The 26,852-nt window shown below is 44.5% G+C and overlaps 1 protein-coding gene across 1 annotated transcript in view; it reads left to right on the top strand.

Moving 5' to 3' along the window:
- The window catches only part of LOC135208368 (signal recognition particle subunit SRP68-like), a 75,823-nt gene that overhangs the window by 23,360 nt on the left and 25,611 nt on the right, over nt 1-26,852 (top strand). The window contains exons 5-8 of the mRNA XM_064240469.1: nt 9,147-9,324; nt 9,662-9,751; nt 10,110-10,181; nt 10,237-10,266. Of these exons, the coding sequence (XP_064096539.1) occupies nt 9,147-9,324; nt 9,662-9,751; nt 10,110-10,181; nt 10,237-10,266 (370 nt within the window). The remainder of the gene's footprint in view (nt 1-9,146; nt 9,325-9,661; nt 9,752-10,109; nt 10,182-10,236; nt 10,267-26,852) is intronic.

Genomic DNA, 26,852 nt, shown 5'->3' with positions numbered 1-26,852 from the left:
CAACAGGTCTAGGTCCCCTCTCCAATCTTCTTGGAGTGGATGGGCCAGTGTGTATGGAGTGTATGTGAGTGTGTGGCTTTTCCTGAAACCCCCCCCCCCCCTAATCCTTGTCCTTTATCCCCCTGGGCCTTTGGTTGGAGCGAGGAATCCAGGATACTCAGGTAAGATACGCAGGAGTGCGTATGGTTCTCAGTACAAACCACAGTTTGTTCATGCCACTTACCTGACAGATATATATATAGCTGTATTTTCTGACGTCCGACAGAAATTTCAAAACTCGCGGCACACGCAGTGGGCGGCCAGGTGGTAGTACCCATTCCCGCCGCTGGGAGGCGGATATCAGGAACCATTCCCATTTTCTATTCATATTTTTTTCTGTCGCCGGTCGGTAAACAACTAGGATTTTTTGGAATTTGACTCGCTTTTAAGTATGATTGATTTTTTTGGTATTGAATTGGATTGTTGAATTGGCATGCGCGATAGTGGACCGTTTTTTTATTTTGGATTGACTTTTCTATATAAGATATGTCTGGATCAAGTGCTGTGAGTTTCAGAGTGTGTGTGAGGGCTGATTGTAAGGTGAGGCTACCGAAAGCATCGGTAGACCCCCACACAGTATGTATGAGTTGTAGGGGGCTTAATTGTTTGATTGATAATCGGTGCAATGAATGTGAGAAATTGACCGATGATGATTGGAGAGTATATGAGTCCTATCGCCTTAAATTGGAGCGCGATAGGATCAGGAGGTCTTCCTCCAGGATTGGTTCTACCAAAGGTAAGGCTAACATCTCTCCTACATTAACACCTGTAGTGTTTACAACCCCTAAACCTGTGTTGCCTTCGGGCTCTGATTCTGTGTCGGGAGAAGCGAATGCTCTCTCTCTGATTTTGGAGTCTCTTCGCACTCTGGAGACCAAAGTGAAAGCCTTAGAAACTGGCTCGGTGCAGTGTGTGATCGTGCCCCCAGTGTTGTGGAGGGGGCGTCAGATCGGCCCATAATGCCTCTAGGCCTAGACCTCTATCAGACTCCCAAGACCCAGGGAGTAGGTATGTCGAAAGCCGCAAGAGGGTTACGGGGGCTTCCCACCGATCTGGCGTCCCTTCGGCAGGCCTTGTAGCAAAGTCCCAGGCTGCCAAGGAGCGCGCACGAGCGCGCGTCCTGAAAGAGTGCTTTTCGTCCTCCGAAGCGTCCTCCCCGCGCAAGGGGTGGAGCGCTCGGAGAGACTCTCGTCCTTTGAAAAGGACGTTTCGTGCGGAGGACGCTTCACGTCCTCTTTCGCCACTTTCGTCGGAGGACGCGTATGACGCTTTTCCGCCTCAGAAAAGAGGTAAGATCTCCTCCGATGAGGACGCTGGGTTGCGTGCACAAGCGCGTATACCTGAGAAGCAGGTAGCTGTACCTGTGAGAAGGAAGGAGGCGTCCCCTCGACCCCTCGTCTTTCTCACAGGATCAGTCCTGCTTCCTCTGTTCATTCTTCCCTGACGAAGAACATTCTTTTGTCCCTTCAGGACCAGCTATCCTCGCTTATGGCTCAGAGGACTCGCCCAGCAGCAGTCGAGCCTAAGCGGAGGAAGGACCTTAGACTGCCTGTCAAGAGGACTAAGCAGTCTCCTTCTCCTTCACCTACTTCGTCTCGTTCGCCGATCGCTTCTCCTTCGGCGATTCGCCCATCTCGTTCGTCCTCTAGAAGGACGTTACGTCAGGACGCTTTTGAGGAGGACGCTCTGTACGACGTTCGACAGGACGCTCGTCAGGACGCTAGCGGACGCTAGCGGGACGCTGCAGGACGTTCGGCAGGACGCTAGTCAGGGATGGAGGCGATTGGCAGGACGTTCGGCGGACGCTAGGCGGGACGCTTGGCAGGACTTCGGCAGGACGCTCGTCGGACGCTTGTCAGGACGGCTCGTCAGGGACCTTCAGCTTGGCAGGGACGCTATGGCCAAGACGTTCGTTCAAGGACGTTCGTCAGGAACGCTGCTCGACCCAGGACGCTCAGCCCAGGGGACGCATGCGGCAAGGACGCTTGGCAGGAAGCTAGCCAGGACGTTCAGGGCTCTTTTCAAGACGTTTTTGGGGATTCCGACCAAGAAGTCTTACCCCCAGACGCTAGTTTACGCGCACAGGCACGGATTCCAGCGAAAAGGTCTTCCCTTTCGTTTGAGAAACGTAAGGACGCTTCTCTGGCAAGTGAGACTGCCGCGGATGGCGCTAAGGACGCTCGTCCTCGTCAGGACGCTCTACCTTCATCGAGTAGTAAGCGTCATAGAGAAGACAGCCGAAATAAGGCTGCCTCTAGCAAGGATAGGGGTCCTTTGATCAAGCCAAGACCCGACATTAGGACGCCCTCTCCGGACAGACGGTCTCCTCTTCCGTTTAGAGAAGAAGGAGAGCTAAGTAGTTCGGTTGAATCGGTTGAAGAGGAACCTTCTGCGGCCCCGTCAATCTCGGACTATAAAGTCCTCGTGCGACTCTTGCGTTCTTCTTTTGAAGACAAGTTTCAGCCCGCAGCTCCCAAGTCTCCTCCTTCGCAGTTTTCTTCATCTAAAACTGGAAAAACCCCGGAGTTTGTAGAGATGAAAACTTCTCTCTCCACGAAACGTGCCTTTAAGAAACTCCAAGATTGGATGGTACGCAGGAGAGATCAAGGCAAGACGACCTTCGCCTTGCCTCCAGCTAGACTTAGCGGAAAAGGGGGCATTTGGTATAGAACCAAAGATGAAGTAGGAGTTCGTATCCCTTCTTCGGCTCAAGGAGATTTCTCCAGCCTAGTGGATTTGCAGAGGAGGTCGCTTTTACCCTCTGCTAAAGTAACCTGGACCTCTTCGGAGACTGACCATCATTTGAAGGGTCTGCTCAGGACGCTGGAAGTGTTCAACTTCCTTGACTGGTGTTTGGGAGTTCTGGATCTGCAAGCGAGAAGCCCAGAATCTCTCAGTCTGGGGGAGCTGTCCAGCGTGTTAGCATATATGGACAAAGCCGTCAGGATGGTTCGGAGGAGATCGTATCTCATTTTGGAACGGCTTTATTAAAAAAAGAGAGCTTTGCTGTGCAACTTCACAGCTCGTTCGGTAACTCCAGCTCAGAAAGCGGATTTGCTGTTTTCGCCTCTTTCGAACCATCTCTTCCCCCAGACTTTAGTAAAGGACCTGACGAACAGTTTGCAAGAGAAGGCAACTCAGGACCTTTTGGCCCAGTCTACAAGACGGTCAGCCGTACCTTCAACCTCTTCAGCTGCGGTTCGACCGCCGAAGAAAGTTAAGCCCTTTCGTGGGGCTCCCCCCTCGAGAGCAGCTCCTCGAGGGAGAGGGTTTTCACGAGGAAGAGCTTCCTTTAAGCCAAAGCCTTCCAAGTGAGAAGCATGTCCTTCAGACACCAGTCGGAGCCAGACTGAAGTTTTTTGCGGGAGCGTGGAGAGAGAGAGACACGGACTCTTGGTCCCTCAAGATCGTGGAGCAGGGGTACAAGATCCCCTTTTTAGATCTTCCTCCTCTTTCTACGACTCCCAGAGACCTTTCTCCAACCTATCAGGGAGAAAAGAAGAAAGTATTGTTCGATCCTCCTTCAGCAGATGACGACAAAAGAGCGGTGGAACAAGTCGCGGACCTGGAGTCTCCAGGTTTTTACAACAGGATCTTCCTAGTACCGAAGCAGTCGTCAGGTTGGCGTCCAGTTCTAGATGTAAGCAGGCTCAATCTTTTCGTGGAAAAAACCAAATTCACGATGGAGACGCCTCATTCTGTTCTGGGAGCCTTGAGACCGGGCGACTGGATGGTGTCCTTAGACTTGCAGGACGCGTACTTTCACATCCCGATCCACCCTCTTTCAAGAAAGTATCTAAGGTTTGTCTTAGACAAAAAAGTGTGGCAGTTCAGAGCTATGTGTTTCGGACTGACCACGGCTCCGATGGTGTTCACAGTAGTAATGAAGAACGTAGCGAGGTGGCTACACTCTTCGCGAATAAGAGTTTCCCTGTACCTCGATGACTGGCTGATCAGAGCGTCGTCGAGAGAGAAGTGTCTGAAGGACTTGCAGTTCACTTTAGCCCTAGCGAAGTCCCTGGGACTTCTGGTCAACCTCGAAAAGTCGCATCTGACCCCAACACAGTCCATCGTGTATCTGGGGATTCAGATGGGGATTCAGATGGATTCAGTGGCTTTTCGAGCGTTTCCGTCCCAGGAACGTCAGCGGCTAGGCTTAGAAAAGATCTCAGCCTTTCTAAGGAAAGAGACTTGCTCGGCGAGGGAATGGATGAGTCTGCTGGGGACCATTTCCTCGCTAGAAAGGTTTGTTTCCTTGGGAAGACTGCACATCAGGCCTCTCCAATTTTTCCTTGCGGACGAGTGGAAGGCCAAGGACGATCTCAATGCCATATTGAGAATATCGCTTCCGATCAAGAACCATCTAAGATGGTGGTTGGACCCTCAGAAGCTTCAGGAGGGCGTGTCCCTAAGTCTTCTGAGCCCCGACCTATTGTTGTTTTCAGACGCTTCCATCACGGGATGGGGAGCAACACTAGGAGGGAAGGAAGTGTCAGGCTCCTGGAGAGGGGAACAGGTAGCCTGGCATATAAATGTCAAAGAACTGGCAGCAGTATTTCTGTCCCTGCAGTTCTTCGAAAGGAGTTGGAGAACAAGATGTTCAGATAAACTCGGACAATACCACAGCACTCGCTTATTTAAAAAACCAGGGAGGAACACACTCCAGAACGTTTTCCCTAGCGAGAGAGATTCTGCTGTGGGCAAGAGAAAGAAATGTGACTATACTGACGAGATTCATTGCAGGAGTGCAAAACGTCAGGGCAGACCTTCTCAGTCGTCGGGAACAAGTCCTACCGACGGAATGGACCTTGAACGAAGACGTTTGTCGAGACCTGTGGACGTTGTGGGGACGTCCACTGGTCGACTTATTCGCGACGTCAAGGACCAAGAGACTTCCTCTTTACTGCTCCCCGGTCCTGGATCCAGAAGCAATCGCGGTAGATGCTTTGCTTTGGAATTGGACGGGCCTAGACTTGTACACCTTCCCACCATTCAAGATTCTGGGGGAAGTCATGAGGAAGTTTGCGGCCTCGGAAGGGACGAGGTTAACCCTGATCGCTCCGATGTGGCCAGCGAGAGAATGGTTCACAGAGGTCATGTCTTTCCTTGTAGAGACTTTCCAAGGACATTGCCCTGGAGGAAAGATCTACTCAAACAGCCTCACTTCGAAAGGTTTCACCAAACCTCTACTCCGCTCTGGGTCTGACTGCGTTCAGACTATCGAAAAGTTGGCCAGAGCGAGAGGTTTTTCGAAAGCAGCGAAGAATGAAAATCCTTCGAACCCTTGGCCGAAGACTTTCGAGATCAAGGGTATGTCAAGTCTGGTGGGCCAAGAACCAGAGAGAGTCCTGTGCCCGGTCAGGGCTCTCAAGTTCTACGTGCATAGAACGAAAGAGGTAAGAGGTCCCTCAGGTAATCTCTGGTGCTCTGTGAAGAGACCAGAGTTACCTTTATCGAAGAATGCTGTTGCTTTCTTTCTAAGGGACATCATTCGGGAGCTCATTCATCTTTCCAGAAGACTGATTTGAGCCTCTTCCGAGTAAAAGCGCACGAAGTTCGAGCCGTCGCTACCTCTCTTGCCTTACAAAAAGAAAACATGTCAATCAAGGACATCCTTGATTGCACCTTTTGGAGGAGTAACTCCGTCTTCGCCTCACATTACCTAAGGGATGTGAGAACGATTTATGACGATTGTAATGCACTGGGGCCATACGTTTCTGCGGACACAGTATTGGGTCCGGAAGTAGCTCTTTCCCTATCCCTTAGTTATGGATTAGGTTAGGTTTGTTGTGTTTTTAGTTGTGGTGAGTCTTATGTGAAGATCTCCCATCCTTTAGTTAGTTTTAAGGGTTTTTTGTGTGAATAGTTGGTCAGGTGGTGGTCAGTTGCTTCGTTGCCCTCATTTGTATGGCCTCGATGGTCTTGTCACGTTGAGGTCTCGCACCCGTTGACAGATCATCCAGAGCGCACCAGCACTACAGGTCTCCACCTGGCTGGCAACTCTGTTTTAAGCAAAAGCAGCCTTACATGATAGTAATCACATAGTCTACTTTGCAAACAGGTGAGGAACCAAGATGTATATCATCTACTTAATTTAAGTTTCCTAAAAAATCCTATTCTGTCTCTTCCCACCATCCGAAGGTGGGATTCAGCTATATATATATCTGTCAGGTAAGTGGCATGAACAAAATGTTATTGTTATTATACAATTAAGTTTGTTCATACTTACCTGGCAGATATATATAATTAAAGTGCCCGCCCTCCTCCCCTCAGGAGACAGAGGCATTAATAAAAAATATGAATAGAAAATGGGAATGGTTCCTGATATCCGCCTCCCAGCGGCGGGAATGGGTACTACCACCTGGCCGCCCACTGCGTGTGCCGCGAGTTTTGAAATTTCTGTCGGACGTCAGAAAATACAGCGATATATATATATCTGCCAGGTAAGTATGAACAAACTTAATTGTATAATAACAATAACATTTTTACATGTCAAGGTTTGGTTATACCCGCACCAGGCTTGCTTTGCACCCCTCCGAACCAACCCCCCACTATAACGGGGCTGGATTGAGTTCTAAGGGGAGCAGTCGCCCCTCCTCTGACCTATCACCTTTGGGGGCTGTTCCCTCCCCTAACCTTAGCCCTCCTCCTAAGGAGTAAGTCTCCACTGGAATGGTTCGAGGTAAATATCTCGCATCGGAACAAATCACAAATTCTTGGTAATTTGTATTTTTCCTAGCGATACTTACCTCGAACCATGGAAGTTATTTCCCTCCCTTCCAGCCCCGCTGAAGCTTAGGGGAGACACCTCAGAGTTGAGTAAGAAGGACTGACTATAGGTCATTAGGATGGCATGGTCTTCGACCACTGGGGGCATAGCCCTGACCTGGGTGCGGCATATAACCAGATTTTTCTGGTCGGACCTAGATCGACATCCGGGAATCTCCACTGGAATGGTTCGAGGTAAGTATCGCTAGGAAAAATACAAATTACCAAGAATTTGTGATTTTTGAACTGGATTTTTGTCTGCATATATTTCCATATACAGTAGTACCTCGAGATACGAAAGGCTCAACTTATGAAAAATCCAAGTTACGAAAGCCAATACGAAAAATTTTACTGCTCTACATACGAAAAGTTTTCAAGATACGAAAGGTTGTTGCTATAAAGTCCCGAGATTTGCCCGGACCACCGAGAACAATTTTAAAACTCCTGCGCCGCCAACTGAGTAAACTCGCCACCATCCTCCCACTCTCCCATTGGTTCCTGATGCTAGTCACCCCATAAGGTCCTGCTCTCCTATTGGTCAGCATCTACCCCTTGTGCTTTAAGTATTCTATTGGTAAAAGGTTGCTGTAAATTGAAAAACTTAGTATTCATGCAATACATTTAATAAAAAAAAAACATTAGGTAAAGATAGAATAAAGAATAGAAATGAATGGTTATTATACTGTTTGGTAGTTTCAGTAGTTGAAGAGAGAGAATGAAAATTTATGGCTTACTGTGTAAAAGTGATTGCTTGGCGATCGTTCAATACTCATAAGTGCTGGATGTAAACAGACGTTTGGAAGCTTTTTTTTGTTTGTTATAGTTTATGGTTACTTAATAATTATTTGAAATGAGTACATGCAATACATTTAATAAAAAAAATGTGAATTAGATATCATAAAATGTAAAATAAATCAGACTGCCAACAAATACGCATTTTTTAGAATTCTTCTTCTGTTTTATTATTGCGTTACGTATATGTATTACGTATGTTTCATTATAGCTGTCAGTAACTCGGTATCTCCGTTAGGTAAAGATAGAATAAAGAATAGAAATGAATGGTTATTATACTGTTTGGTGGTTTCATTAGTTGAAGAGAGATACTAATGACAATTTATGGCTTACTGTGTGCTAGGAAAAATGATTGCTTGGCGCTCGTTCCATACTCGTAAGACGGGTAAGATCTGAACGTAAACAATCGATTGAAAGGTTTGTTTTTTGTTTGTTTGTGTATTATAGTTAATGATTAATTAATAATTATTTGAAATGAGTACATACTGATTATTTACACATTTTATTGGCATATTCTAAGCTTTTAGCTCTTAGGTTTAGATGTCAGAATCATAGACTAGGCTACAGTAGCAACCGCTAACATAGGCTAGGCTTATTGCTAAGGGACATATGCCAAAGTCCAAATATATGCAGTAAAAATGGGGTTGAACATTATATGCAGTTGAATATTACTCAAGTATGTACAGTATTTTGCCTTTTTGGAGTCATATTTCTTCCGTCGTAACCCAAGAACATGTGTTTTAGGCCTGGAAATATAATTTACTGGGGTGTTTTTGGAGGGCTTGGAACGGCTTAGCCATTTTACATGTTAAATGTGTTCCAAGATACGAAAAACTCTTGATACGAAGGCCGTCTCGGAACGGATTAATTTCGTATCTCGAGGTACCACTGTATTTGAATTTACACTTCCAATAAAGTCTTGTGCTAGCCCTCTAAAGATATCTGTTTCCTTTATAGGATTTGATATTGACTAGTCTACTAAAGCAAACTTTGATTTTGTAGGATTTATTAAGATGCTTCACACTTTTTGTTGGTGTGGAAGTAATAATTTTGTTTCATTTTTATATTGTTCTTTTATATCAGTATTATTGACAGCTGAAATCAATACTGTTCATTTTGTCAATTAAGTAATAGAGAGTATTGGCTGAATTCACACCTTTTCCTCTTACTACTATTCATGCTACCATTTATCTGGAGCTAGATATAGGGATGTGTGTTGAGGCTGTGAATTTCAAAAGAATATATAAAATATGTAAAATACAGACATATTTTCTTTTTCAATATGTTAAATAACTGGATAACGTTGTGATACATTTGTTAGTTTAAGCCAGGCAGCTGTGCCAAGATTCTCAAATTTTACTGGGCTTGCTAATCACGCAGAAGAGTTTTGGGTATTTTAATTTCATACTCTAATGACTTGATGTTCTTTATTAATTGTAAGAGTATGAATGTAAGGCTTACTTCTAATTAAAGTGTGAAATTTACAACTAACATAGTGTAAATGTATGGTATTGGTCTGAAATCACTAACAGCACTTCCTTTTTTAGGGCAATATACAGCAAGTTGAAAGATGCAGTGTCAGAAGATGAGGCAGAAATCTATGCTAGTAGATTACAGGAATTAGAAGTTAAGTTGCGATTCTGCAAACACCACCTGGGTGATCGCTCAGCAACGGACACATTGTTGGCAATGCGTGGCAATGAAGCATTAGGTGATAAACTCGATGTAAGTTACTTGAAAAGTTTATTTTTTTTATGACATTACACATTGTTTATTGCTGTGTAATGAGAAATTAAAGTTATGTAACTTGATCTAATTTTTTGTTTTATTTTATCTGCCAAAGCTTGTCTTATTTGATTGAGGTAGTTTATATTAATAAAACCTTTTAAGTACTAATCTTTGAATTTGTAAATTTCCTTGGCTTTTCAGGACCAGAGAGTTCCTTAGGACACTTTAAAGTATTCTTTTGATCTAAACATTTTTCAGGGAACTTGTACATGTTGATACTTATTTTATTGGCAGATATTTTGTATTTTCTAATTGGTAAATGTTTCCCATACAGAATCTCCTTGCTTCAGCAAGAGAAAGGCAAGCAGCTACTCTTAGTGAAGTTACGTGGAAAGGTCGTAATCTTGCTGTTAAGCATGAAAAAGTAAGTACTACTGTGCTATAAGGGTTATTGATATTTCTCTTCAGCAGATTAGGTATTTTTCATTTCTTCATGTTCATAGGTTTGCTTGTGAATATATGTGAAAACTCTAGTACTATTCTTTTATTAGTACATTTTTCATAGTATGGTAATTATTTGATTATTTATTATATGTAAAATATTTGTGTTATTTTGGTAGTCTTAATTTCCACTACTAACCTTACAGGTTTTATTTGTTTTGATTTTATATCCATATTAATAATGCATCCAGTAATGTTCAGCTAAATGGTACTTGTCTGATTTTTTAGTGACATTTACCTGTTGTTATTACCCAGTCTAATTTTTTCAATCATTATTTTAGGTACGATTGTTCCTATTAAATGAAGGACTCATTCATGAAGAACTAGAAAAAATAACTAAAGCTCTGCATATCGTGTAGAAATTTGTTCGAAACAAACTACGTTTTTGAAGTGTAAAGATGCCTACAGATAGTGCGGGATGATCTAAAGAATGATCCAGTAAGTATCTGTCAAAAATTTGTTTTAAATATTGGGAATGGATTTATTTTTTTAGAAAAACATTTTTGACCAGGCACTGTACATTAGATGCATTGATTAAGCTACAATCTCTCAAATGACAGAAACTTCAAATTTTTCATGGACGTGCAAATGCAAAATTTCTCATTCCTTGAGAAACCCTGCTAAAGTGTTTATTTTTTTATATAATTTATAGATTTTCAAGCTTGTATGTGCAAATTAAGTAACATTAATTATAATAATCATCCTCTCTCTCTCTCTCTCTCTCTCTCTCTCTCTCTCTCTCTCTCTCTCTCTCTCTCTCTCTCTCTCTCTCTCTCTCTCTCTCTCTCTCTCTTACTGAGATGAGAGAATTTTTATGGTACATAATAATGATGATAATATAACTGTAGTTACATAGCTGTAGTTACAAAATGCATATGCCAATATCATTTCCCTCATCTTTTGTTTTTAACTCAAAGAGAAGTTGCAATGCCAGAGCTGTCAAATATGTCAAGTTAATGTGACAGATGGGTACGGGGAGTGATGCCGACTAGAATAGGTTGAGAAGACTTCTAAAAATAGATCAGTCGGAAGAGGGAAGAAGAGAGAAATAGTTCCATGTAATCTTCCCCCACTTATGTTTTTACCAACCATATATTTTTTTTTTTAAGAGTAATGTATTAAGCTAAGTTTTAAATAAAATTACAGTAACTTTAATTTCATTTAAAAGATAGCTTAATACTTTCGGGAGCATGATTAGGGTCATATTTAGTGTTCAAATTCTAGAAGTAAGCATGTATTAGCATTTTTAGAGTGCCAAACCTAATGCAAAAATTTCCCTTGCGCAAGAGGGTCTGGAACGTAACCTCGTGTAAGTTCTTGGTATCAGTGTATATGGGGATGGTACAGTTATGGGAACTAGAAAATGTGAGCAAGCAAGCATCTGTTAGTAATCCTAAAAATGTCATTATTGTGGCTCAGTTGTCAGATTTAGTAGTCTGTTGTGTGAGAGACTGAAGGATGTACTGTCTCATCATTTGTGAATAATTTATTGCTCATTTTGTAATCCTTTTTTCCAATTTAGTACTGTCAATAAGTTCTGAAACTGATTAATTTCCATCTTCATCAGGTGAAAAGCTGCACTATTGCCTCTCACCTCAGTAATGAATCAGCATGATATAATAGAGGGATGGACAACTGACATTTGATATAGTTTTTATGTTCCTTAACCCTTAAACGCCGAAGCGGTAAAAAAAAAAAATGTCTCCCGTGTGCCGGAGGTGTTTCAGAGTGAGCGTGGAAGCGGAAAAAATATTTTTTTCAAAAAATCACAGCGCGCTTCGTTTTCAAGATTAAGAGTTCATTTTTGGCTCCTTTTTTTGTCATTGGCTGAAGTTTAGTATACAACCATCAGAAATTAAAAAAAATATCATCATATATAAATAATGCGATATATGATAGCGCAAAAACGAAATTTCATATATAATTGTATTCAAATCGTGCTGTGCGCGAAACGGTTAAAGGTAACGAGTTACTTCTTTTTTTGTTGTAATGTACACTAAATTGCGATCATTTTGGTATATAACACATTGTAAAACGATAAAAGCAACACGGAGAAAATATTATCACAAAATAATGCATGAATTCGTAACGCGTGGACGTAAACAAATATTTTTTTCAAAAATTCACCATAAATCTAAATATTGTCCTAGAGACTTCCAATTTCTTTCAAAATAAAGACAAATGATTGAATATTACTATACTGTAAGAATATTAGCTTACAAATGCAGTTTTCGACCATATCTGACTAGGTAAAGTTGACCGAATGTCGAATTTTTTATATATATATTTTTTTATATGCAATTATTTCGGAAATAAGAAAAGCTACAACCTTCAAATATTTTTCGTTTTATTCTACATGAAATTGCGCACATTTTCATATATAAAACTCTATGAAATGCCTAATATGAAACGGAGCAAATAGTCCGAGAATAGAACGTACGCATTTCGGAGATTTGTGGCGGAGAATCCGCGTGCTGAGGGAAGGAAAGATTTTTTTTTAAATTCACCATAAATCTAAATATTGTGCTAGAGACTTCGAATTTGTTTCAAGATAAAGATAAATGACTGAATATTACTAGACTGTAAGAGTTTTAGCTTACAATTGCGTTTTTCGACCATTCGGTAGAGTCAAGTTGACCGAACGTGGTTTTTTTTTTCTATTTATCGTGATTTATATGCAAATATTTCAAAAATGAGAAAAGCTACAACCTTCAATTATTTTTTGTTGTATTCTACATGAAATTACGCACATTTTCATATATAAAACTTTATGTAAAGGCTAATTTAAAATGGTGCAAACATTACCACAATCGCACGTATGATTTTTTCGGAAGAGTTACCGCGCTGACGTAAAGAAAATGTTATTTTTTTCATAAATTCACCATAAATCGAAATATTGTGCTAGAGACTTCCAATTTGTTGCAAACTGAAGGTAAATGCTTGAATATTACTAGAATATAAGCGGTTTAGCTTACAATTGCGTTTGTTCCGACACGGCATACAAACCTTCGGTCCTTTTACAATAGGAAGGTACTAGCGGCAGCTGGATAGGTCGTAAGCTTTCGAACAAGGGGTTCGGTAGTTAACTGCTTGTCCGACAGGCGCGCGCGCGCGACTGGGAGGTAAACAAATCACTTTTGCTTTCGGCCTGCTGGCGTGTGGACGTGTATCATCGCTCTCTGCCCGCTTCATCGTCGTTGCTTTCGCATGGTTGTGTTTTTCTTTTTCTATTTATCTAGTGAAACTGAATTGTAAGTACAATCATTTCATATTTATTTCCATTGAATTCAATTGTGAATTAAAGGATCTTGGTTTCACCACGCCCTCCGATTACCCGAGTGCCGGGACTGAAGGGCGTAAGTGCGGGAATTCATTTTCCCAGAAATGATCCTGTATTGTGTATGCTCGTGCCGAGGGCGGAGAGCGCTCGCTCCGAGCGTATATTTTAGTTGGAAATTTATAGATGAAAATCGTAAGTAAGTGCTCTTTTCATTTATATTTTTTTTTGACCTGTATGCTCGTTGCCGAGCGAATGCGCTCGGCACGAAAACTTATTCTGTATGGAAGTGGAATCGCAAGTACAGTATTCTTTTTCATTTTCATATATATTATTTTGATTGTAGCAATACTCATTTTGGATCAGTTTCCGAGCTTACCCGGAAATTGATCCTTTCCCCTTTTTATTTGAATGAAGTAAATCGCAAGTGCAGTTCTTTTTCATTTTCATATTTTATTGAGATTGCATTGTTTACTTGGATCAATGTTTCCGCTATTTCCCGGGAATTGATCCTTCCCCTTTTTATTTGTATGAAGTGAAATCGCAAGCGCAGTATTCTTTTTCATTTTCATATATATTTTGATTGCATCAATTCATTATGGATCAAGGTTTCCATTCATAATCGGGAATGGATCTTTTTACCCTTGCGCTCGGTACCGAGGGCGCAAATGCGCTCGATCCGAGCCCTTATTCATTGTGAAGTGAATCGTAATGCAAGCTTCTTTTTCATTTTATTCCTTTTATTATTGGATTGCATCCAATATTATTTGGTTCAAGTTCCGCTCAGTCAGGGAATTGATCCTTATGCCCTTGCATTCGGGCCGAGGGCATGATTGCTCTCGGGCTCTTATTATTATTGTTGGGTACATGGGTGCTGTGCGGGGGTGGGGAACGAGACCCCCCCCCCCCCCCCCCCCCCCACCCCCCCCCCACCCCCGCTCAGCTCCCACAGATGGCCCTTCCCCTTGGGGGGGGGAGGTTATCTGCGTTCTTCTCCTCGCCCGACCCGTCGAGCGCGGGGGAGGGCGCTCGGTGCCCGATGTACAATTGTATTCGGGGTCTTCCTCCACTCGTTCGAGGGAGGGCTCACCCCCCGCGCGAGGGTGGGACTTCCCCCCCACTAATCGCTACTACTGTTTATTTCCGCAGGTGCTACTGCCACGAGGGTGGACCTTGGTGAGGTATGGGCGTCCTTCCATTTGCAGGGCGTGCTAGTGTCCCAGGGGCTGCGGTTCTATGTCTGGGCCTACTGCGGTCACCCATGGAGTGGTGACCACGCTCCAGGTGACGACGTCCCTCCTCACCTGGTGTACTCGCCTCACGTGGTAACAGTCTTGCCTACAGCCGCTGTGAAGTGCCGTTCGCCGTACCGAGAGGGGGCGTGCCGCCGCCGCTCGTGGTTGCCGCGCTGCCGCGACCACACTTCCGCTGCCCTAGAGCTCGCCCCTGGACCTGCCGCCGGTACCAGGATGTTGCTGGCTGCTGCTCCACTTCCTGTGTTTCCGGTGCTGCCTGCCGTACCTGCCGATTCTGGGCTGACTGTCCATGCAGTTGCTGCGCTGGCTGTCCCTGCAGTTGCTGCGCTGGCTGTCCCTGCCGTTGCTGCGCTGGCTGTCCCTACTGATGCTGTGCTGGCTGTGCCTGCTGTTCCTGAGATGCCCATACCTGCTGACGTCGTCCCTGTTAGTGGTGGTACTACCCCAGACTTTGGTCTGTCTGTACAGGTGCGTCCGGGCCCTGTGGCTTCGGCTACAGCAGCCCCGGCTCCGCCCTGGATAGCAGATCTTACGTCTGTCCTGAGCTGACGAAGAAGAGGAGGAAGGTGTCGTCGTCGTCGTCTTCATCTTCTTCATCGTCGTCGGCTGCCGCCTCTTCCCCTTCGACTTCTAAGGCTTCCCAGCCGAGGGAAGAAGAAGGTTGCCTCCTCCCTCCTAAGAAGTCTCCCTCGGGAGCTTCTCGGGACCCGTCTCACCTCGGTGGGACGGGAGGGTTCCTTCCGCTGGTCCTCCTGCTCCTTCGGGAGCGGGGCCCGCCCTCTCTTCTTCCGAAGCAAGGAAGAAGACTACGGGGACCAGAGGGGTACCGGCTAACACCGGTACTTCCTCGCCTGGTGTCAGTGGTTCTGCCACTGCATCAGGGTCCGTCTCGGCCCCTCGGTCGTTCGCGGGAGGTACCGAGTGTACGGTCGCCTACCAGCGACCGTGCAGCCAGGAACCAGACCTCTGAGTCCGCTCAGCGTCAGGTTCACGGCACGGGGCGGAAGACTGGTGACAGCCGCTCACACGACTCTCACCAGACAGCTCTCGCTCTCGCGGCGACCAGCTGGCTACCCGGGGTACGTGACGGTCCGCCACGGACCGGCCACGGGCTGAGGCTGGGAAGAGGTCCTCCTGTTCGCCGGTGCCAGCCACGGCTGGAACCAGCGACGTGACGTGCCGTGAGGACAAGCACCGGTCTCACTGTGACAGTGGAGCCTGCAGGTCGCCTGACCGTCGCTCTCACAGAGAGCGATCGGGTACGGCAACCAGCACCAGCTCTTCTGACACTCGAGATCGGGGCCGCTGTGCTCAGTCCCAGCCGTTCTCCACAGCGAGACGGTTCGACCAGGCCTGCAGCTCGATCGCCACCGCGGGTTGACGATCGCCTGCAGCCCTCCAAGCCTGCTGGTTCTGCCAGCGAGCGAGGAGGGAGCGTCAGGTCTGCCTCTCCCCTACCTTCAACCTCCTCGGGTTACACCGGGAGGAGCGAGGTATTGAGGAGTGATCGTGAGGGGTGCGCCCCTCATGATCCCACCACGACGCCCTAACGTGCCAGGCACGGTTCTTGGACCGGCCAGGACGTATGCGCAAGTGGATGGAGAAGACCGAGAGGGCTGTCGCTGTTCCCCCTTCTTAGGAGGAAGGTTCTCGGAATATGCTCTTGTTCGAAGGGCTTAACGGTCCCACTCTGCAAGATGCTGTGACTTCCGAGATCCAGAGGAACTTTGCCGAGGTTATGGCGCTGATTCGTCAGCACAACGACCTCGGGGAAGGATCGCCGCTCCCACCAGCAGAGCCACGTCTCGGCTCGAGTCGTTTTGGGGCCCGAGAGGGAACCCAAATCGACGGTGGGTCTGCCGCGATCGGAGCTTGCCGACTGTGTTGAACCAGGTAGTCTCTCGTCTCCGGACAAGAAGGCTCTCTCAGTTCTGGCCGGTCGAACAAGCTACTTCACCTCCTCTACTGCGACAGAGGCGTTTCTACGTGTCTTCGGACACCGTATTTGAATACCCCTGTCGGTCCTCCTGAGGTTTCGACCTCGACGAGGACTGGAATGAGTCGGAGGACGGTATCGGCTCTCTCCTGTCAGGTGTCGATCAGCCCCACCCAGACGACGTTCACAGTGGCGGCAGACCCTTACCTACAGTATGAGTTCGTAACCCTCCTCGGGAAAACGTTTCTCCTGACGATACGTTTTCCCAGGCTCTGAGAGGCCATCGCCGTAAGGCGATGGCTGCTCCTTTTCTTCTCCAACTGCTAGTTCCGCTGGGAAGGCGAGCCAGTATCCAATTCCTCCCCCATTCCCTCTCTCCTTACGGCTACGAGGGAAAGGGGAGGGATCCTACGTTAGGGGCTGCGCTACCGGGGGGACCTTCGGGTCCTACCTGACGTAAGCCCCGGTCGTTGAGGAGGGATCCTGCCCCTTTCTCGATTTCTACGGGAATCGGGAGGATCACCAGCCGATATCGTTTGACGAATTCGGTGGGGGGTTTCGCAGAGTGCTTAGAATTCTACGGAATTTCTAGCGCACTCAGAGTGTTCGAGTTTTTTACGATCTCCAAACACTTAGGCGAGACCACGGTCCAAAGTGAGCGAGAATCCCGATAATTGTTACACGATAATCGGGAACCTCGCTTATGCTCGAATTCCTGTAATTTCTAGCATTTTGGAAGAAGACTGCTGCTGAAAGAAGAGTATCTCACAGTAGGCGATTAAACCTGGAATAGAGAAGAACGGACGTGAAAACTTCCAGTTTGGCTTGAACTATCGTCTTCGGTATTCTGTTCACCATTGAAGCTTTCCTTTGGGAAGACTTCTCCTTCACTCTCTTGACTAGAGAACGAAGGCGGTCGATCTCAATCCTTATTCTCATTCCTCGAGAGGAAAAGAATTTAGGATGGAGGTCGTGGTACAGAACCTACAAATATACTACGTATATTACCCTCGCGACATGATTCTTTTAACAGTTGAATTGTCCGGGGGTAGGCACATACCGTAGTTAACTCTACGGTTTGTGACCGAGACGAATTGTATCTTAATTGGAACTGCAACTCAGGGTTTGCCTGGCAACCTCCCAGCAGTTATCAGTTTCGATTTTAGATACTTGGTATTGTCATGACAACACCAAATCAGCTTTTGTATTTACCGAAATCCGTTTCGGTTAAATATAATTGCTCGAGTGTATTCTTTATGCTCGATGGTTCTAGCCGAACGCATTCCTTCGTGGAATAATGGATTACCTGGCAACTCAGGATGACGAGTCACCGAGAGCTACTGCGTATTGAACTGCCTGATAGCGGCTCAGTATCAGCTAGGTCTCGGAGATGCACGGTCGGTTACGTCTCTCTCTCCCCTGGTTTGATTGACTACCGAACCGTATCTCTGCCCAACAATCATGGACTTAGGTCTGATTAACGGGGATTCTCGCAATAATGAAGGACCATCTACTGCTGTGACGCTCAATTTCATCGCCTTCGACATTGCGAGAATTTTCAACAGAGATATCTCTTGGACTCTTTCATCTTTCTGTTTACCGCACGGTAACAGAAGTCTGTACTAGTCACCCGCTGCATCGCACCGCGATAATGCGAATGATTTTTGCAGACATCCGAGTTTGTCTTCAAAATATCTCGTATTCGTAGGTGTGCAATTATTCATTGCTCGCCCCGAATTAACAGATATGTCAGAAGACATCGCCTATCTCTCCGACCTGACAGCTCTACTTCCAAATGTTCAGCCCATGAGAAGCAGTTCTTCAGCAGTATTTCCCTGTCTTCATTACTGAAAAGCGCTCCGCTTTTATTGCAACTACGATCCTCACCGGACAGCAATGAATAGCGTTAGCGTTCTCAGTCTTTGTAGCACAGGTTCAGAATCTTGAGAATCCTTCTCTCGGTTCAGCTGTGAAGACTTAGGTTGCATTTTCTGTACACTTCGTCTTCAACGACACATAGTGTTGTTTCTCCTTAGCCGAGAATCAACTATACTATGAGATATCTTGCCATCAGGGACCTCGGTCTCTAGAAGGCAATTGACTTTCGCCTGTTGGGCACATGCCTTAAGAGAGTCATCACCTTGCCTTCTGGCATCGGTGACGAACAAATTATTTGTTTAGTCTCTTGGCATAACCCTTTTAAGGCGAAGGTCACGTGACTTGCTCGGGTGCTTGGACAACTTGCCTCCTACCGAACGCAGTCAGTCGGCAGCTGTCAGAGCGCCCAGTCTGTTACGAACTTCGCTGTGGACTTAGTTCGGTTGTTCCATAACAGTCTTTTCTTCGTCCTAACGGCTTGTCACAGTACCCATACCATCGACACCCACCATTGAGTGTCGGTGTCCTATCCACTACCGAGAAGAACAACTTCGCTGCAGACGGATAGACCAGTATGGGTACAGGACATCACCGAAGTCGAGAAGAGGGATAGGTCATACGACCATTCCCTTCTTTTCCTCTGAGGTAATTGCATGACTTTTCCTGCGAAGTCAAGCATCCAGGGGATGGGGATTCGTGACGCTCTATTTCGTACCGAATTCGTAGCGAAGACTCTGAACCCTTCGGTTCCTGACGATCGGTTAGAGTCCTTCACAATCCCCTCCTAATGGACTTCACCGCCTTCGATGCGAAGGAGATGCTGCTTTGTCCTGTGAAAGCGCGACCGCGCTTTCTGAAGAAACTCGACATCCCAGGCTGAGTGTTGAAGACTCTTCGTCAGCACCAAGATGACCTAGAAGTACACTCCCTCGAGTTATACAAGAACTTCTCTGTGGCGCAGGTACTGAAGGCAGGGGTCTGGTACAACCAGACCACTGGCACCTCCTTCTACCTTTTGGATATTGCCCACAGGTCCTTGGATCGTTTTCCTTGGGACCCGTGGTGGCTGCTCAACACGTTGTGTAGCTAACCCAGACCCTAGCAGGCTGAACAGCATCGAGTCCTGGTGTGACTGTAAGAATAGATAAGTGAATGAGAGAGTGACTGGCTTCTCTTCCTATCTTTTTCTCCCCCTCTACCTGTGGGTAGAGGGATACGGTCATCACCTTGCTGGATAAGGACGAGATGCCGGTGAGCTACTCGACAGAGCCCCATCCTATCCCTTTCACTAGGGATGGGAGCGAATATCCACCACTTCCTCCTACAAGGGGGGGGAAGTGGATGCCAACAAGAGACAAACCATAACTTTATGTTGCCTCTTGCAAATAGGAACTTGTTCTTGTTTGCTGGTACGAAGAGATACGCTTGCCTCTCTCTTAGTACTTGGTCCAGAGGTCTGACCATTGATCCTGCGGTGCACACCCCGATCAATCGGACAGAGGCTTGGATCCCTCCCTCCCTCGCTCTTACGACCAGGAGGCATTCCAAGGTTTGGGCGAACACCAGTCTGTTTACAAAAGACTCAGATTCCTCCCACCAAGAAGTGAGTCTTCCTATTGTAAAAGGACCGAAGGTTTGTATGCCGTGTCGGAACAAATGACAATTTGTCCAAAATTGCATTTTTCCTAACTATACAAACCTGAGGTCCTTTTACACATAGTCCCACCTCATGCCACCCCTCACTCTGCAGTTTTTGCTTGGGCCAAAAGCAAAAGTGATTTGTTTACCTCCCAGTCGCGCGCGCGCGCCTGTCGGACAAGCAGTTAACTACCGAACCCCTTGTTCGAAAGCTTACGACCTATCCAGCTGCCGCTAGTACCTTCCTATGTAAAAAGGACCTCAGGTTTTGTATAGTTAGGAAAAATGCAATTTTGGACAAATTGTCATTTTTCGACCATTTCGGTAGAGTCAAAGTTGACCGAAGGTTGAAAATTTGTCACTTATCATTTTTAATATGAAAATATTTCAAAATTGATAAAGGCTACAACCATGGGTTGTTTTTAGTTGTATTGTGCATGAAATTGCGCACATTTTCATATATAAAACTTTATGTAACGGCTAATTTAAAATGGTGCAAACATTACCACAATCGCATGTATGATTTCTTTCGGAAGAGTTACCGCGCGGACGTAAGGAAAAAGTTTTTGTTCATACACGAAACAAACCTTCGGTCTTAACATTAGGATTTACTAGCGCCAAGCTGGAAACCGGTAGAATTAAAATTACACTTGTGAGATCCAGGGACTAATGGCATCTATACCAGGTCACGGGGCATGTATACCCAGAATGCCCACGGCTACCTGTGACCCATCAGTTATTTTCCTACCGCCTTTAAGATAAGACGTGTTACTGTCTATCTCATTTAAAGCCGGTTTTTCAGTTTGCCCGTTCTTTATCCATTTCATTTTTTTTTTTTTTTTTTTCATTCCTTTTCTTTCTCCAAGTGTGATCAGTGTGTGGTAAGAGTGTATACGTGGTATGATGGAGAGTTTTGCCTCAACATCGGGATCGTCTACCGCTTCGAAGAGGAGACAAAGGAAATGCCCAGGAGTCAGTGGCTTTCCATGTTCTAGGTTCCTAACTTCGGTGTCGACGGATCCTCATCCAACGTGTAGTAGGTGCAGGGAAAACGTATGTACGGTTACTAATCCGTGTTCTGTTTGTCGCGGTTGGTCGGTGGAACAGTGGAAGAAGTTCTATGGAAAAGCCAATACAAAAGGAAGGGGGTGACGCCATCTTTGGATGACCAAACCTTACCGGCTTCTTTTGTATCAGGTAATAAACCAGGCTGCTCCATATGTTTCTCCACCTGCTTTTGAATTGTCTCATACCCTTTCTCGGTTTCTCCTAGCGGTTCTGTATCGAAACGTCAGGAGGGGCCTTGGGTAATTTTATGAATAATTTGCACTCTCCTTTGTTCCCAGCAAGTAGAGGGGAGATCCGCCATCTTTGTTCCAGGCTCCTGCTACTCAAGCGCATAGGTTAGATGGTACGTGGTCAGCGCTAGGCCTACCAGGCGTACCAACCTTGGATGGTCTGCTTGCGCATTATATGACGTCACGGTTCCAGCAGGGTCCGGCAGCGCTGAATGTTCCTCATCCCCCGCCGGGCTTGCTATTTATGGGAATTAATGCCGCGGCTTCACCATCCCACTCAGTATTTACAGCGATGCAGAACGTGGGAGGTAGTTTGGCAGCAAACGTGCGGTTGCCAGCAGAAACCTCTCAGTCTCTCCCTACAAGAGAGGGATGGACGTCACAACATACGTCACACTCTGAGATGGCAGGCGTGATGACGTCACAGACCGATTCTCGGCCTTTTTCGCTGCACCCAGACGCTAATACGCCTTCTGACCCGTCAATGCAAACTGTAATGCAGAAATTACAGGATATAGAGGAGAGAATGAATAAGAGAGACAAAAAGAAAAAGTGTGAATTCGCCTTCTTCGTCTTCTTCCTCTAGTTCGGCGTCATCGCTAAGTCCGATAACGTCACGGCGAGCGCCAGTCAAGCGTTGGAGGAGGATTCGGGAGTTCCTGGCGGATCCTCGGGCCAAGCCAAGGAGAGAATCAATTCTTCCTCTTCTTCGGACCAAGACTGTCATTTCCAAGTCAGCAAGAAGGTCGGAAAATCAGTGGCTATTAAGCACAAGGTTGGCAGACGAAGCCGTTCGCAAGAGTCCGAACAAGCGAGAGAGGTGACGGCCGGCGAGCTAGCGGCCGAGGCGGAGTTGCCAGTTCGGATCGCAAAAACTGCGATACCTCTGGTAAAATACGACGTTGGCGGCGAAAGGTGCAGCAGAGGATGGAATGCAGGTCCCAGTTCACACCCGTAAGGCCGTTCAAAATACGTACGAAGGACGATAAGGCTCCTATTAAAAGTACAAAAAATAGAGAGTTGGCAACCTCGGCGGATACGTTCGTGGAAGGCAGTGTCCGTCTGGATAGAAGGCCGAGGGAGCCTTCATCTTGGAGATCTAGACGAGATTCTCGCTCTAGATCCGTGAGCAGAGAGAGTGAGACGTTCTCGTTCCCCTGCTGACTACTGGGATCGAGCCAACAGCGGCCAGCAAAGATCAAAGAGACTGCGGCCGTAGGGGCAGGCGGGCCGTGGAATTCCGGGCCGTCTGTCAGAAGATAGAGGCGAGACAACATCCCTCGTGACGGAGAGTGGTACACTAGAGCCGGAGGAAGGAGAAAACCAAGAGTTTCTGGCCTCGTATGCAGAGGTTATTGATTTGATTCGTCAATTCAATAGCCTTTCGGAGAAGACAGAAACACCGGCCAGTATGCTTCCTCCTGGAATTGACATGGCGTTTGGACTAAAGAGGGATACCAAGGTGTCGTATGAATTGCCTTGTTCGAGTCATGCGGAATCGGTCTTGCAACACGTAAACGCAAAGATTGCAGGGATGGGATAATTCCTTAAGATCTAATAGATCATTTAAATTTATTCCCCCTCCAATGATAAAGCAAAGGAAATATTATACGACACCGAAGGTCCCTTTGCTGTCTAGACAAAATGAACCCTAATGTTGTAAGGTTAAGGCCTGGATTAAACTTGGATCAGGTTAAAATGGAGTGCCCTTCGATGACGTACCAAGAGGCTGCTACGTTAGAAGCAACAGCTTCTTCTGTCTTTCAGGGCTGCGTCCTGGTTATACCTTTGGTCAACAGCAGTGGCGAAAATTGCATCCTCGGAAGCAACAAGGAAAGTAGTGGATGAACCATTGTTCATTAGATTACTACAGTCAGGGTCCAGGCGATTGCGTACCTGACAAACGTAAGTGCCAATGTTTGGGCAAATATCTTGCTAATGAGGAGAGATGCAGCATTGGCTAGACTAAGCCGCAATGTGGATTTGGATTCCCTGTTAGCAATGAGGAATGGGGATATCTTGGAATCGCAACTACTGTTGCCAGAGGTCATACTGGAAGAGGCGATAGATAGAAGAAGGATTGGACATAACGATAGGTTGGTGCAACAGGCAGTTAGGAAAAAGTCTTAAACAGGCAAACTACTCCTTTGGAGGGAAGACAACAGCAGATGTCTCGAAAGAAGACAGTGAGACATAGCATCCCTAATAGAGTCACAAGACCCTCTTCCCCAAAGAGGATAACTCATCGGCCCTTTCACAATAGAAACGACAGAGGAAGGGCAATAGGGGAAGAGGGAGAGGCTCAAGAAGATAGGATGGGCGCCTCCCATCACTCGGCCACACCAGTGGGGGGTTGCCTGGCAAATCACTGGAAGGTGTGGCAGGAACTAGGGGCAGAGCAGTGGGTGGTGGATGTTCTCAGGATCGGGTATTTGATTCCGTTCGAGGTAACCCCGCGTGACAGATCAACCATTACCCCACGTCACTTATGCCCATCTCAGAAGGCCACTATTAGTAGGATAAAGCGTCTTCTAAGTTTAGTTTTTATCAAGTGTAATACTATAAATCAGAACAAGATGGCAGTAAGTTCCACTGCGGGAAAGGTGGCGTAATTTGGCGTGTTTAGCAGATTCGCAATACGATGAGGTAGCAGGAAGGAACTGGCATTTCTCATCTATGAAATCAGCAACAGTCCTAACCAAAAAGATAGAAAAGCATTCATAGATATATTAGAAGGATATAATCCTTCAAACTGGAACAAATCTAATGAAAACATCTTGAAAATAATTGAAGAAGTTCCAAATAAAATCCAAGTGGTCAAGAGACTCATAAAGAAAATATACATAAACCAACATATTCCGACAAAGAAAATGAATAAGGTGAATCTTGTGAATATACTAATTGATGCATTAGGAAAAAGAATGCCAAAAGCATGCAAACGTGTAAGGTTTGGTATAGCATAGTCAATCCACAAAACCTAATCAGAAAATGTGCTGCATGCAACATTCCGACCCATCCACAGTGTGCTGAGGTAATACAAGATTTGAGAAAGATCAAGAATTTTTTGTTCAACATGTCTATCATGGATAGACAATGTTATTAATCAAGATTGAATGTACAAATAGTTTGAGGATGAAGAGGAAGAGGAAGAAGAAGAAGAAAAAAGAAGAAGAGGAAACGGAAGAAAAGTAAACAAAAATGAAATGACAGAAAAAAATAAGGAAAACAAGAACAAGATAAAAGTATGGATGCAGAGATACTCATTGATACTACATATGAGGCAATAAAGCAGCATACCTACGAAGAAATAAATTACGATATGACAACAGAAAAAGCAAATCCCGAAGAGGCTCTACCCAGATCTATACAATGACGGGAAAGAGGAAAAAATAGACAAGAAAGACAAAATCTGCAACCTTTTGAAAAGAGGGGAATTGCAGATTTGGAGAAAGATGTTACTACAAACATCCTAAGATATTGTCAAAAACTATGAAATATATGGTAAATGTGCATACTTAGATGGATATGGGGATGATTGCAGAGATCTGCATCCAAAAATATGTAAAAACCTAAAAGAAGGAAAAGGATGTAAGTTCGACAAAAAATGCAAATATATGCACCCGTAGCCATGAATCATAATCAAATAAATAACCAACCAAGTAATAAAATCCAAAATAAGAAAGAAACAAATAAAGAGAGAAATCAAGAATATCAGGTAAAAGAGAAAGCAAACCACCAATGAGATATGCAGAGGTGTCAGCAAAAAATTTCAAAGCATCAGCTCCGAAATTCTACTCAAGAGATAATAACTGTATTTATTATGCAAGAGGATATTGCAGAAACGGAGAAAATTGCAGATTCAGACACAAAATTAATAATTATGATGAAGGAAGATCAAATATTATGGAAAAGTTGGATTTTTTAATGTCAGAATTTCTGGAAATGAAAAAAAGAACAACATACCAGAACAGGAAGAGACATGGGAAAATCCTTATTACTATCAGTATTAAATGAAGGAGAAAACACGCAAACCATCATAGTGATGAATGCGCAGGGTTTAGTTACGAGTAACTCAAAAAGAAAAATAGAGTACGTAGAAGAACTAACCCAAAATGAAAAGAAAATAGATATAATGAATATAAGTGAAACCTGGTATTCCCAAGAGACTGGGAATGATGATCAAATAAAAGGGTTCCAAACTTATAGATCAGATAGAAAAAATAGGAATAAAGGGGGAACCGCAATATATGGGAAAGACAAAAAACAAGGAAAATATATGAGAAATATAGTAACTCAGAATGTGAACTAATAGCGGTAGAATTTGAATCTGAAAAATTGATGAACATAGTAATATATAGACCTCCTAATACTAAAGAGTTTGACTTAATAATTGAAAAATTGGGATGATATATGTAGAAATCACAAGGACTGGACTATTCTCCTATCTGGTGACTTCAACTTTCCTTTCGTAGAATGGAAAGAACAATAGGAGATTGTGGTTGTACTTATACATATAAAAAAGAGAGTAATAGTAGTGCAGAAGATAAGAGGCAATTTGAAAAGCTATTAGATATGCTACTAGAAACAACATTCAACAAATAAATCACCTGCCAACAAGAAAGGAAAATACTTTAGACCTAGTATTTGTGAACGAGATGAATTATGTTAAAGAAATAATAGTTTATAATGCGAGTATTTCAGACCATAATGTCATAGAATTAACAGTTCATTCCAAAGCAAGTGAAAATAGAGATAAGCAAGAAATGAAAAAGTGGGAAGGATATGGAAAATACAACTTCTACAGTAAAATATAAAATGGTCAGAAATTAATGAAGAATTAAACAAAGATTGGGATAACATTTTCGTAAGTGATGACATAAGGGTAAATACGGAGATATTATATAAAATATTGGAGATAATAGTGGAAAAATATATACCGAAGAAGAAAAGTAAACATCATTCATGCATACCAAGAGACAGAAGGATCTTGTTCCAGAAAATCAGAAAGTGGAAAAAAGGTCTTGCAAAGAAAAAAATGCATGGAAAGTTATAGAACTAAAAAGTAAGATAGAAAATGCAGAACAAAAGATTATACAATCAAAAGAAAATGAAAAACGGGACTTGGAAGAAAAAACCCTATTAAATATCAAGCAAAACCCCAAACTATTATACTCATATGCGAAGAAGATGAATAAAAGAAGAATAGAAATAGGCCCTCTGAGAATTGAAGGGAGATTAACGAATGAAAAAAAAGGAAATTTGCAACATACTGGCAGAACGATATAAGAGAGAATTCACCCCTAGAATAGATAATGAAGATAATGATATAGAAGTAAGGGATGAAAATAGTGAATATTTAGCTGACATAGATATTAATGAATCTGATATTGTGCAGGCTATTAATGAAATTAAAAATGGAGCTGCTGCAGGGCCTGATGGAATTCCTGCTATTTTGTTAAAGAAAGTAGTTCATTCTATCGCAAAGCCACTTGCAATATTATTAAGACAAAGTGTAGATACAGGCAAGATATATGATGAGCACAAATTAGCATATATTACCCCTACTTTCAAAGTGGATCAAGACTAGAGGCAAGTAATTATAGGCCTGTGAGTCTAACATCACATATTATGAAAGTGTATGAAAGGGTAATGAAGAAAAATATTATGAAACATTTAATAAAAAATAATTTGTTTAATAAAGGACAACATGGTTTCGTACCCGGAAAAAGTACACAAACCCA

The sequence above is a fragment of the Macrobrachium nipponense genome, chromosome 35, assembly GCF_015104395.2.
Source record: "Macrobrachium nipponense isolate FS-2020 chromosome 35, ASM1510439v2, whole genome shotgun sequence".
Classification (NCBI taxonomy): Eukaryota; Metazoa; Arthropoda; class Malacostraca; order Decapoda; family Palaemonidae; genus Macrobrachium; species Macrobrachium nipponense.
The sequence above is the reverse complement of the archived record's forward strand: the minus strand, read 5'-3'. Positions and strand labels throughout refer to the sequence as shown.